Raw genomic sequence first — 12,935 nt, forward strand, 5'->3', positions numbered from 1 at the left:
AGATACACATTACTAACACAGCACTAAATATCGTCTAAAACGAGTTGAAAACATTTTAGACGCGATCGAAGAATTTTACTTTGCTAAGTTATTTGCATTGTCAATAATCCGAATATTTTACATTTTACCTCCGATTTTGACATAGTACCTAGGCACTATGTCAAAATTGCTTGCTTTCTGTCATAATAGGGTTATGCTTATAGCAATGGGTAGTTGACAAGGTCAGAAAATTGTAAAACAATATGTATAATTTATCTATATCTATATTTTTTATATATACATATGATCATTATGATAATTCATAGACTGTAACAATGCAGCTAGATCTAATTACGAAGTTTTTTTACGTTAGTATAAGTTAGTTGGAAAGTCAATTTTCAAAAAATATGAAATTATAAAAAAATAATTTAACCATCGTAATAAACAAAAATATTGTAACAACTTTTATTAAGAAGTCATCAACATAAATGTAATATTTAATGTAGCTGTCGAACAAACGTAGCTTTCTCATTATCACAGTAATTTTTTCACATGTGTTTCTATTAATATAAGTGCCTTCGAATAGTCATCAAATCAAAAATTATTACTTTCGGAAAATGCACTGAAAAGTAGATAAGTATTTGAAGTCAATAGAAGCTAGAAGGATGCCCGTATAATAAAATGTGTGAATATTCAAGTTGAATACATTTACTTGGTACTTTCCGATTATATGCGAAATTTTATAATTATTTGCAAAATGTTACCTAATCCTATAGAGATACTTCTAAATATAAATATAACTATATGGCAAAAGCTACATAAAAATGGCGTCTATTTATCATTCCGTCAACGAATAATAAAGTTATGATAGAAAAAAGGTAATAGCAAAATACCATGTGAGCGAAACGACTATCGTAAATGACTATAATTTATTATCACAAGTTTTTTATTCTACATTAATATCGAATTTGCATGTCATGGTCATTCTGAGCGGGACATCCTTGAACTTAGAAGCTCGAATTATGGCCGTCTCATCACTGGTAACAAGTTGGTTAACTTCCAAGGTCGCCGGTCCAAACATGGCTCGTCAAATTTAACATTTACTATATAGGTACTCTGTAATCACCGTGACTAAGATTTTTAATCTTATTAGGATCTTCGGTTAAAAGGTTTACGCTTTACGCTGTCAAATTATCGTGCTATAGACATAGCCTACTTACAGTTTTATTATTCTTAAGTAGTTAATAAATTTATAACATATGAACTTTAATTTTCTAGGAATTCATGCGTCAACAAATCAATTTAAATCTATCGTTAGCTGTGGTTTTCTCATCTCTAATAATTTCGTGTACTGAGCCTCAATTAGTCATTCCGAATGATTAATAGCTTCTGGTGGTAATGTGTCCAAATAAATCTTATGCTCGCATAGTGATGTGGTGTTACTGTGCTAACTAAATGTTGAAAGTTGGTAATGATTTAATGTTTCGGTATCTATAAACTTACAGTGAACTACTACTAATATAATTTTATTTCACTATATGATTTAGTATATTATAGTAATATTTTTTTCATGTTGAGGGGAGTGTGTACCTCGCACTCGCCCATACAAAAAGAGAAAACGTTTTTCTATTCCTAAATAATTATATTTATTCAATGAATTTTCGTAGTATTTATATTATACAAATGCACCGAATTTTAGTAATAAGAAAGAAATAGCAATAACAATAGTTTGTTGCGTCTGAATGCTGCAATTTAAATTATTCGCGGTTATTCTGCAAAACAAGAAAATCTAAGTACTATTAATATATTTACTTACTTTGTGTTTCTATCGTGCAATATTTTATATTTATAATTTAGTACGTTTTGAGAACTGAAACATAAAATAAGAATGACTACTTTATTATTGTTACTTTATATTTAAATTTGAAATATAAAGTAAGAATAAATAAGGTAGAAGTAGTAAAGTATCAAATTAAAATCTTACAAAGAAATAATATTCAACAGTGCCAGCTTACAACGTGTCAATCCACTGGGTGGGAGGTACAGATGGCGAAACATTAACGGTGGGAAAACCAGCGCTTGTACAGTGCACTGCACTGGGCTCCTACCCCCAACCTGACCTGTCCTGGTGGCTAGATCACAAGCATCTCACGCAGCATAGCAATCAGGTTAGTAAGGCACCAAGTTTAGTTACTAAAACAAAATGTGATGACCAATAAGAATTTTGAGCTTACAAGTATACGGGATGAGTGTAGAAAATAAACTATAATCTTACAACCGACCGCTTGTCAGACGTCAACTCTCTCTGGGAATGCTTTAATTGCCTTCAGCTACCAACCAAGTCCCTTAGCTCTTACTACTTACAATTATTCTATCCCAAGATTTCGTAACATAAAGGAGCTGTAAGTTCTTGATATATCACACGAGTTTTTTGTTTCTTTGAAATAATTTTATTCCATAATAAAACACAAAGATACAGAAACAGAAAAAGTACTAGAAACCGCGGGCTTTTCTTTTTACCTGTCAAGTTTAATTTGTGATTTTCATTTTAATAAATCCTTAACTCTGGTATAACATTTTTCTTACAGACGTGGAACAGCAAACTGCGTAGATCGGTTTCATTTTTAGAGGTTACGCCATCGGTGGTAGACAATGGTGCGACGCTGGCCTGCGTAGCCACCAACCCCGCCATGGCGCCCAGCCGAGGCTCCAAGGCCGACGTCATCAAACTCAACGTCACTTGTAAGTCTATCTTCCATTGCTTAATATCATGATCAAATAAGCAATCATGAAATAGGATTTATTATGATAAATAAATAAGATATTTTAGCATGGATTTACAGAACACGCTCACATTTTCGTAATAAGTCATAATTTATTCCTTTCGTTTTAACAGGGTATTAAATGAAATTGATGTAAATGTTCGTGCGTTTTTTAATATTCTTTATTTATTCTTCATCAGTCCGTTTCATACAGTATTATAGTGTCCCGTCCATTTTATAATATTTGTACACGTTTGCCCTGGAAAAATTTCTTTGCCGTTTGAGTGAAATTCCCACATACAATAAAAATGCTCTGAATGAAACCATTCCGTTCCGTCGAAAGGAAACGAAATATTTTGCGCATTTAGCGCACATTGAGTTACGACGTGGAGACGATATCCTAGTAAAAACAGCTATACAAATCTAACAACTAGCTAACAGTATATAAACCTTTGAAAATTGCCTTCGTGACCAATAGGTGATAAATAAAAAAATCATAGGATAGTGGATAAACAAAATTGTTTTGATTTTGTTATTCGTCGTACGTAGCGCAAATAAAAATCATATTACCTGTCCGCTATTTTTTACCTTTGGACTCCACACTTAGGTACCTACGTGTAATTTGTTTTTATTATGCATTTAAGAGAAATGTGGATGTGCCTGTTTGAATGTTACGCCTGCAGACTAACCGCAAACCTCAACACGGTTGTTTAACTTAATTATATTTATCAATCTTTCTGAATGCTGAAATGAATTTTATGGCTCCAAAAAAATCTCAGAATAAGTACCCATTATGATATTTCATACAACAATATAAACACATACCTGAATCATTTCATGGGCTTATTTTTATTTTGTTGGCGGCTCTATGCAAAATATATCAATGTCTATATAATTCTTTTCAGATAGTCCAATAGTTGAAATATCGAGGCTGGGTGAGGGCAGCCTGAACAGCGTGGTGGAGCTGGACAGCTTACACCTGGAGTGCGAGGTCAGGGCCAATCCGCCCGTGCACAGGTTTCGATGGTATTTTAATGTGAGTATTTAGAAAATACTTGTTTCTATGCATGCATTTTTGCAGCCGATCTAGACTACAAAATAGAATGCGGTAAATTGGAATTGAATAGAAATTTTATCATCTGAGGGTGAGTTGCTCCAGTCACATTAACGTTGACTTTAATGTGTTTAACCTGTCCGCCATCGACGATGTTTATACAAAATGGCGTGATTGTTTTCCATTCTCAGTCAGAGAATTCATGTTGGGACTTGTTTGTGTAATATATTATAAGTGAAATAAAGCTAATAAAAATCTGTGTTTTCCGCCCGTGTATTATGTGAAATAATTATTCATAGTACACTCGAATATTATTTTTAAATATTCGCCATAAATAATAATTTTAATGAACCAGAACGTTAAAGATAATCAGTTCAGTTAGTTATACGTTCAGTCAGTGTTCGAGGAAATTAAAATACACATGTATTTTCTAGTTATCGTTCACTTTAATGTGAAACATAAAGCTGAAAAATAACTAGGTAGTTGTTTTTCATACTTATTTCTGGACGTATTTTTTGTGAATAAAAATTATAGCTGTTGAAATTTTGAAATAAAATATTTGCTTATAAGAGCTATCTAAGGAATTGCACCAGTCAAGTTTGACGCTGACTTTAATCCACTCTAAGAGAGAAGTTTCCTATACATCCATTCTTACATACTTTCATTTTATAATAATAGCATATTGTTTTACATTTTATTTAAAATTCCGCGTTAGTTTATTAGTGTGGGTAAAATCATGCAAGCTGAAGATTTACTTCCACAGTGTTTAAATTTTCTTTCAGTTCCTGTGGACACATTATTTTTATTATTTTTTTATTATTAATTCCCAGGACAGTAAGATAATTCCCGGGAACATATGGGGCGAGCAGACGTCTTCCCGCAAGCTGGTCATCGAGGAGATCTCCAAAAACCACGCCGGGTCGTACTCCTGCGCAGCTACTAACTCTGTAGGGGAAACCAGGGCGGAACCACTATCCGTCACTGTATATTGTAAGTAGAATATTTTCTTTCTATTTAATTATAGTGTAATCTATATTGTTCAAATAAGATATTCTAGTTTTTGTCTGAAATTATGCAACAAACTAAAAAAAAAAACAAAAAAATAATAATTTATACCACCTTGAAAGTATTTAAATAAGTACTAGATGAACGGGGCGTAACTGTTTAACCACTCGTCTGCCCCAACTCCGCGAACATTTATCCATGATTAACATTGTTCATGATTGACGTTGCACTAGCAACCAACAAAAAATAAAGTAATTTTACATTCCTTAATTTACATTTTTTTACAATGACAGATACAAATATTCCCGCCGATTGCTTTTTTAATATGAAAATTGATTGTTATTTTTATTGTAAAATTTAAAAAAGCCAATACAATTATACTTATTTAACTACCACTACATAATACTTTGGACCAAGGATAAGGACCATATTCATAAAAAAGTAAATTATGCTTTGTCACTCTCGAACACAATGCCAGAAAGAGACAAAACTAACTAGATTATAGAAAGAAATCTAGGTCAGAGGTGGCAGCGTATCTGTTGGATGTCGTTATGCAACGATTTACATGAGATTGATAGATAGGAAGATAAACGACACTTCGCACCGGCTGTCGAAGTCACGTCGACGCAACGCGTACCTTGAAAGTATGAAATGGACGATTGATATGAAATTTTTTAATCATTTTTAATTAGCTGTTTTAATCGCAAAATAAACTTATTTAGATACTATTAACTATTAATTAAATATTTATAGCAAGTATTTCTATTATTATAAACTTTCATTGTAAATGGGCTACACTCTCGTAGGAATTTCGGGATAGCAAGTTCCCTATGTGTTATTCCAGGTTATATTCCACCCGTGTACCAAATTTCATAACAATCGGTCCAGTGAGTTTTGCGTGAAAGAGTAACAAACATACACGCATACATCCTCACACACTTTCGAATTTATAATATTACTAGGACAATGCCAAACAGGTTACATTAATGACTACAAAAAAGCAAAAAGAAAACATTCTCCAAAAGAATCGCTTCATCTTCCAGACCCTCCAGAATGTTCTGGTCCCGGCGTCACTCTAATCAAGGAGACAATAAAATGCAACGTCAGAGCACTGCCAGGGCCGGACACCTTTTTCTGGCACGTCCAGCCGCTGGGCCTGGACGTCCAGCACCTCACTACTGGCTCGCCGTTACTGCCTCTAGCCCAGATCACAGGACCGCTGTCTGGTAAGATCTAAGTTCTTTTTTAATTGAGAAAGTGTTGAAACGCTTCAAGCATTTATGACTTTTTTGGCTTATTCGAGGTAATAATTAATACCGACTCTAAACTTTAGAAATAAAAATTTATGGTACCTCTCCTTCACTTAGAGATAACAATTTTTGTGTAGGACATACTTTCAGAACCCTATAACATAAAGCGTGGCCCGACCAACACTTTTTTTTAATATATTTTTGTTCCACTTCTAGTCCAAAATAACTCGAAACATAAAAAATATCCTGTAACTGACAGACACACGAATCATCCCAACGACCTGAGAACCTTAAATTGGAGTCAATCGATCGACACACCGCAAGTAATCAATCACTCTGAAAAAGTTTTGCTTAAATTTGTAGTTTATTTACACTTCAATGGCAGACAATCAATCAGCGGCTTTTTACAGCTACATTATACTCCAAGGGTTAGGTTAGATCCTATAATAAAGAATTTTTCAAATAGTAGAAAAAGAGGTCGATATGGTACAGACAGAAGGACCAATCTCAAAAACCCAAACCCAAAAAATGCTGGCTTGAAGTCTGATAACTTTGATTATGAATTCCACGCAAATTCTGGCGTGTCACTTCCGACGCTCAGATTGGCGAAATTGAAAATTTTCAATCTCTATTACTTTTCAGACATCATTAGTTGGATACTAATGATTTTCTTTTGTTCTGCGTATGTCTAAAATAGGTATTTTGCTTATTATACCAGTTGATGCTTGGTAATTTGGCTGCAAAATCATAACAATAACTCTTACTGTAAGTAACCATTTTGTTGGAAACTTCACCAACAAGTCACATCAATAAATAAGTATAACCGATTCCCGTAATTTACTTAAAACAAATATTGAAAGCAGAAAGTTCCCCCGGAAACTCAATACTTCAGTGTAACTTTGTTTTGGCAGAAATTTCGCAGAAGACTCGCTTAATTTCGCGTAGAAAGTAGACTATAGATTTGATTTATTCATCTATTCTAGATTCCTAGCTGTAATCACATTAAAATGACAGCCAGTGTCATTAAAAAAGGCAGTTAGCGTTCCATATTTTCAATTTTAAAATAGGTACCTACTGTTTGGATAATTTCTTTGACTCCATCGCCGAATTTCGTAATCGAAAATCTCAATTTTAATAGCTGCGCTGTTTGAAATGTAATCTCGAAATATTTGTTTATTTATTATTATGCACATCTTTATAGATACAATTGGTTACACTTACTGATCAGCAGTCTTCTCAGTTCGCCTTTGAGACAATGTGAGAATGTTGTAGGTGTGCAATCAGTACTTTCAGTGTACCTTAATATTTCTTTTCAGGTACAATCAAAGTGAGTTGCGAGGCCAGTAACGGCATATCGAACCAGTACAAGGCATGCCAGCGCACCTTTAGCTTGGAGCTGCTGCGGCCTCCGCAACCCAAGCAGTGCGACCTGGCCTACGAGCTAGGGGAGTTCCACATGAGGTGCATACCTGGTGAGTAAACCGCCGTAGAATGGTCTCTTGTATCCCGTTTTGTCTTTATTATTATTATTATATTATTGTTGCGTGTGGTTCCGCCAGGTAATAGCAACAATAGCCTTCCTAAGGTGGATCGACGTCAGGCAGACTGCTGATGATTGTAAAATAAGCCAATCTTTGTGGTTATTTTTTGCGGGGCTGCGCAGTGCAACAGCCCCGGACGCAACCGAGAACATGAGGAAATAAGTGCGAGTATCCTATATTGTAGGTACCTATTTATCGATTGACACAAGTTCATTGATGTCTGTTGAGGGATGTTGTTTGATTCAGAAAATGAGAATAAATCTGATCTATGTCTTTTTTGGTCGATAGCGTCGATAATATACTCCCGTAAGTGGTGCAAAAGCCGTCCCAGGCGCGATGGTAGATAGGAATTTTGTTTATTTCTGTAATTCGGGGCTTCATAAAACCTACTTTTGTAAACAACTTAATCGCGTCGTGTGAAAACTTTTCTCAAAATGTACTTACCAAATGATGTCTACCATTCCCTTTTCAGTTGAAAACGCAACATATTACGAAGTGTCAGTGTGGCGGATGTCGACTTCAAACTCCTCACTAGTGTTGGAACGCCGAGGGTCTATGGGGTATGGAGCGCGGCAGGAGCCCCTAGCTCAAGGAGTCGAGGGGGGGATCCCGATGAGCACTGGTTCGTGGCTGGTGCGGGGGACCCTGGGCAGCCTGCGGCCGGCGGACGAGGCGGGGGCGGCGGCCTGCAATCGCTACGGGTGCTCCGCCCCACTTCTTCTAAGGCCAACGGAGTATCTGCTGGAAGCAACTGAACCTCCCTGGTGGCATTGTAAGTTTGTTTGATAAACACAGAACAGAACACACAAGAAACAGAAAAAGTAGTTTATTGTACAAATTTTAACATCATTATATGTTACTGCGCATTTACATTTTTTTTTCAGACCATAACTATTTAGTTATGGTCTTAAAACTTATTCTATTTTATACCTTCGTATTTACGAAGGTATAAAATAGAATAAGTTTTCTGAATATTTACGTTCTGTTTCAATTCCGCGCTTTGTAAAGACGTTCGAAATTAAATTCTCAGATACAAAGGGTCTTTTTGATATATAAGAATTGTCTTCTCTATTATTTCATAAATAGTTACAATGAACAATATTAAACAATACCTTAAAATAACTTGAAATAATTGCTTCACACTAACTTCTTTTAGACAATCTAGTTTCTTTCAAATTTAATTATTACTGAAACAAAAATAATAGTTTTGCAAACCCAACAGAGAATTAATTCTGGATCTTTAAAAATGTATATAAAAAAGATGTTAGGTATAAGTAACATTATATGTTAAACGTACAGGTAGGCTCTAGCGTGAATGCAAATGAAAGTAAGACTAATATGTCTGTTTATAATATGCAAATACGTTACTTAGCACCTGTCTTCATATTTCACGCTTCTAGCGGAAGGGAATATGGCCTAGTTCGCACGAATATTTTTTCTACGCGCGTTAAAAGTACCATGGAATTAAAATTAGTATCCGTGTATCGTTTACACGGCAACTCTTTTTTACAGCGAATATTTTTTATTCCGCTGGAGCCCGATTGTTACGCAATTGAAGTTCTTGTAATAAATTTTCTCCACCTTTAAAAACTTTACTTTTAAAAAGTTTTAACACATGCATGGTTCTCAGAGCGTTTCGTCCGCTGCGGTTGCGCTATCATGAAGAAAATGAAAAACAATTTTTAAAATTGGAGAAATTTGAAGAAATGAACTTTGATTGCGTGATAGTCGAGCCCCTGTGCATTGAACGAAAGATAAGATAGATGTCGAAAGTGACAAAAATGTGCCGACAACGACAGGAGATTTTTAACGCCCGTGCGAAGTGGTGTAAAATTTAACATTTGCCGTTCCGCTTTTAGTTTCAGTCATACATGTACCATACGTACAAGCTATAAAGCTTTCAGCCTCAAAATAACATAGAATAACCTAAATTATGTAAACAATTCGTCTTTGCAAGATACTTAGCTGTTTCGACACGAAATTGTGGTTCCAGTAAAGTACTTCTTAGAATTGAGTTTAATACCCAAAGAATACCTCATCAGAATTTAAGCCACTTTTACATGGTTTAAATAATGCCAGGTTTAGAGCAGTAACTAGTAAAGTAATATTAATTATCAACTTAGCTTTGTTCACTAACTAGCTGATGCCCGCGGCTTCGTTCGCGTGGACTGAACGAAAGTGAGGACATTTGTTACGTACTTGTACATGACCCGTCGTTACTTGCCACTAGATACTGCAGGTACCTAGTCGTAAAAGTTAAGTCACCACCGTAAAAGTCAGACACAAGTGTTAGCAATTAACACACTTGAAAAGAAATACTATTATTTTCTAATTTGACGACCTCCGTGGCCTAATGGTCATCACGCCGGACTGCTGAACCCCGGTCAGGTCAACATGGAAAATTATCTTTTTCAGATTGACCTGGGTCTTGGATGTTTATCTATATGTATATATTATACAATATAGTATCGTTGATTTAGTATCCCATAACACAAGTTTCGAACTTACTTTGGGGCTAACTTCATCTGTGTGATGTGTGTACTATATATTTATTTATTTAATTTTATCCCGGCTCCACACTATCCGCGAACAGTTCGCAAAACATTTCTGATTTTTCATTTCGGTAAATAAAAGCTCTTATACAAATTACGCAATGTTCACGCATCCTAAGTTCGGCGACAGTGTGGAACTGGCATTAAATGTTTTTTTTTTTTTCATTTTTTTCAGTCTTCCTCGAACGCGACGTGGGCATATCCCTGGGCGCGGTGGTGCTGGTAGTGGTGTTCGCGGTGTCCTCCGCGCTGGTGGTGCGGCTGGTGCGCCGGCCGCGGCTCAAGCCGCCCGCGCCCGTCATACAGGTCATGCAGCTCGATGACGTCACCAACTACTTGGACTCCATATCTGGTAACTACATAGATCCTTACTTATTATAAAAAGAAGACCCACTCTGACTGTATGAAAGCAACAAAATTTTCGTATTTTCATGCGGGTTTCACCAATAGATAGTAAGATTTAGTAGTATCATTTATTGTGTTTTTACCCGAGCGAAGCCGGGATGGGCCGCTAGTATAATAAAAAGAAGTAATAGTGTCGTAAAAGGAAAAGCATGTCGGAGACACTATCGCGGTGCAGCTCCACATTGTCGCCAAACAGTTTGTCAAACGATGACGTTGCTGGTTTTTTATTACGGTAAATAAAAGCACTCGTACTAACTACGCAATGTTCACGAATTCGCGTCGGCATGTGTCGACAGGGTGGAGCTGGCATTATATAGGAGCATACGGAAATTTAAAATAAATTCACCTAAGTATTACTTTGATAAGTAGATAGGTGCCTAGCGAAACTACTTTAAGAGTTTATCATCTAGAAACTCATCACCAGCGCACTATTCAAAGGCAGAACGCAAAGACATTACAGAATAATAAAGTAATTTTATTATTTTTAGAACACATAGTCCGCGCTTCAAGCAGCATTCGTTCTTGCAGCAGCGGATACTCAGAACGGTCGGCCTTCGAAGACTCCGCACTAGCGCCACCTGTCGACCGGCGACGGAAGCCGCCGGCCATCTGGCGCGAGAGTTGGGGTGTGCCGCCACCAGATGTCACCCTGACGCTGCACAGAGAAAGTGCCGTGTGAACTGCGAAGATCCTAGACTGTTTTACCGCTACTTCACAGATGGGGTGGGTAGGAAGCTTATGCCGGCTCCACTCCACACTGTCGCCAAAGAGTTCGCCAAACTTTGGCGAATTCGGTATACATTGCTAATGTTTCGGCGGGCGGTAAATAAAAGCACTACGCAATGACGCAATGTTCGCGCATTCGCGTCGGCATCTATCTGAGTTCGGCGACAGTGTGGAGATGGCATTATAATGTTAACCTTCGAAATATTCGCCGTGTCACGGCGGGATCGACTGGTTATTGCTTATTTTTCCTTGTGCAGAAAGTTCTCAAACCTGGCAATATACATGTGGCATTACAATTTCAATGTAGAAACCCTTGTCTGTGCTACTGGAAGTATTATATAATCCATGCCTTATCATTTTATTGATTAAGGGAAGCCTTCTGTTATTATATTACACAAGTGCTTTTTCCTAAAACTCTATTGAGCTTTATTTTCTGACTGCTCAAAAACATATTTCATACTTACTTTTAGCGAAATTGTAGAACAATAGGGATAGTTTCCTCCCGGTATTTTCTCTGGAATAATGAAACCTATCATAGAAAAGGAAAAAAAAATCATTTTCATCATGTCATCTTCAAAAAGGCATAAAGAAAATAACTTAGTAACTAGGATACTTGGTTCTACAATCAAATTGGTTGAATGAAATGATTCGTAGCCGCATTATTGCTAGTTCATGTGTAAGAGTAATTTACGTTTGTAACTTTTTCTATGATTTACAATGTAGGTACGTCATACCTACCTTAGTTTTCTGAATAAAAGCTCTGAAATGCAGCTACGAGAGCATTAGGAATCTTCGAAAGTCATGCTTGCTTTGTGAAGCAAGTTAAAATAATATGTTTCTCCATATTCGTAGTTTGGTTATTAAGGCAAAATGATAAGGACGGTGTTATGAATGAGCAGCAGTAACTTTTATTACTTAAATGTTTTGATCCGATGTTATTAGTTCTTTTAGTACAATTATAAGTAGTTTGTAGATAAATCTGTCATTCAATCATTTTATTTTCATCACGCTTCCTACCGCCTCCAGTGATACAGGTTTAATTTGAAGGCAGAGCGCGTTCAAGACAGTTGCAATGAGATCATTATAGGAAACTAAGTAAAAAAATGAGAATGTTGATGATATGTAAATCCATATTTGTGTAGCGTATAAGTATGATATAATAAACTCAATTGCGTAAATCTAATTCAAAGTTGAATATTTGTAAGAAAACCAGTTCACGAGTCTTGTACATTTGGGTGCTGTTTAGGAAACGATTGCCAATTTTGTGTTTAAATAAAGAGACTTTAATAATTATAAAAGTTTATTATTGTAAGCTAATTTAATTTCTAATAAAAGTTAAAAGTATACTCGTACTTACATACTACAACTATTTAACAATAAATAATTAAATCGAATAAAATATATTTTATTATTATCTTACCCTTCCCTGCTTTTACAATTTACAAATACAATATTATTTACAATAACTACTCAATTACAGTTATGGAATATCTCCTCTTTTAACATTATCTTTCTTCGGAGTAATAGTTACAGACACAACAGTCTGATCACTTTCCATGATCACAGCTGAGCCGTCAACTTTTCTGTGTTCATATGAATACGACATAGGCTCATCTAAAACTACAATAGGATGATCACTCAACTTTTCTACACATGTGACG

The 12,935-nt window shown here is 35.8% G+C and overlaps 1 protein-coding gene across 2 annotated transcripts in view; it reads left to right on the top strand.

Moving 5' to 3' along the window:
- LOC128677010 (hemicentin-2-like) overlaps positions 1–12,673 on the top strand; it is a 104,284-nt gene extending 91,611 nt beyond the window's left edge. The window contains exons 8-16 of one of the 2 annotated variants that reach the window (XM_053757523.2): positions 1,984–2,147; positions 2,568–2,721; positions 3,647–3,777; positions 4,626–4,785; positions 5,844–6,026; positions 7,367–7,522; positions 8,064–8,363; positions 10,319–10,495; positions 11,037–12,673. In XM_053757523.2, coding sequence (XP_053613498.1) covers positions 1,984–2,147; positions 2,568–2,721; positions 3,647–3,777; positions 4,626–4,785; positions 5,844–6,026; positions 7,367–7,522; positions 8,064–8,363; positions 10,319–10,495; positions 11,037–11,227 — 1,616 coding nt within the window. In that variant the 3' untranslated portion in view covers positions 11,228–12,673. The remainder of the gene's footprint in view (positions 1–1,983; positions 2,148–2,567; positions 2,722–3,646; positions 3,778–4,625; positions 4,786–5,843; positions 6,027–7,366; positions 7,523–8,063; positions 8,364–10,318; positions 10,496–11,036) is intronic. The other variant, XM_053757525.2, reaches the window with a different exon arrangement.
- Positions 12,674–12,935: the final 262 nt, after the last annotated feature.

The sequence above is a fragment of the Plodia interpunctella genome, chromosome 17 (genome assembly GCF_027563975.2).
Source record: "Plodia interpunctella isolate USDA-ARS_2022_Savannah chromosome 17, ilPloInte3.2, whole genome shotgun sequence".
Classification (NCBI taxonomy): Eukaryota; Metazoa; Arthropoda; class Insecta; order Lepidoptera; family Pyralidae; genus Plodia; species Plodia interpunctella.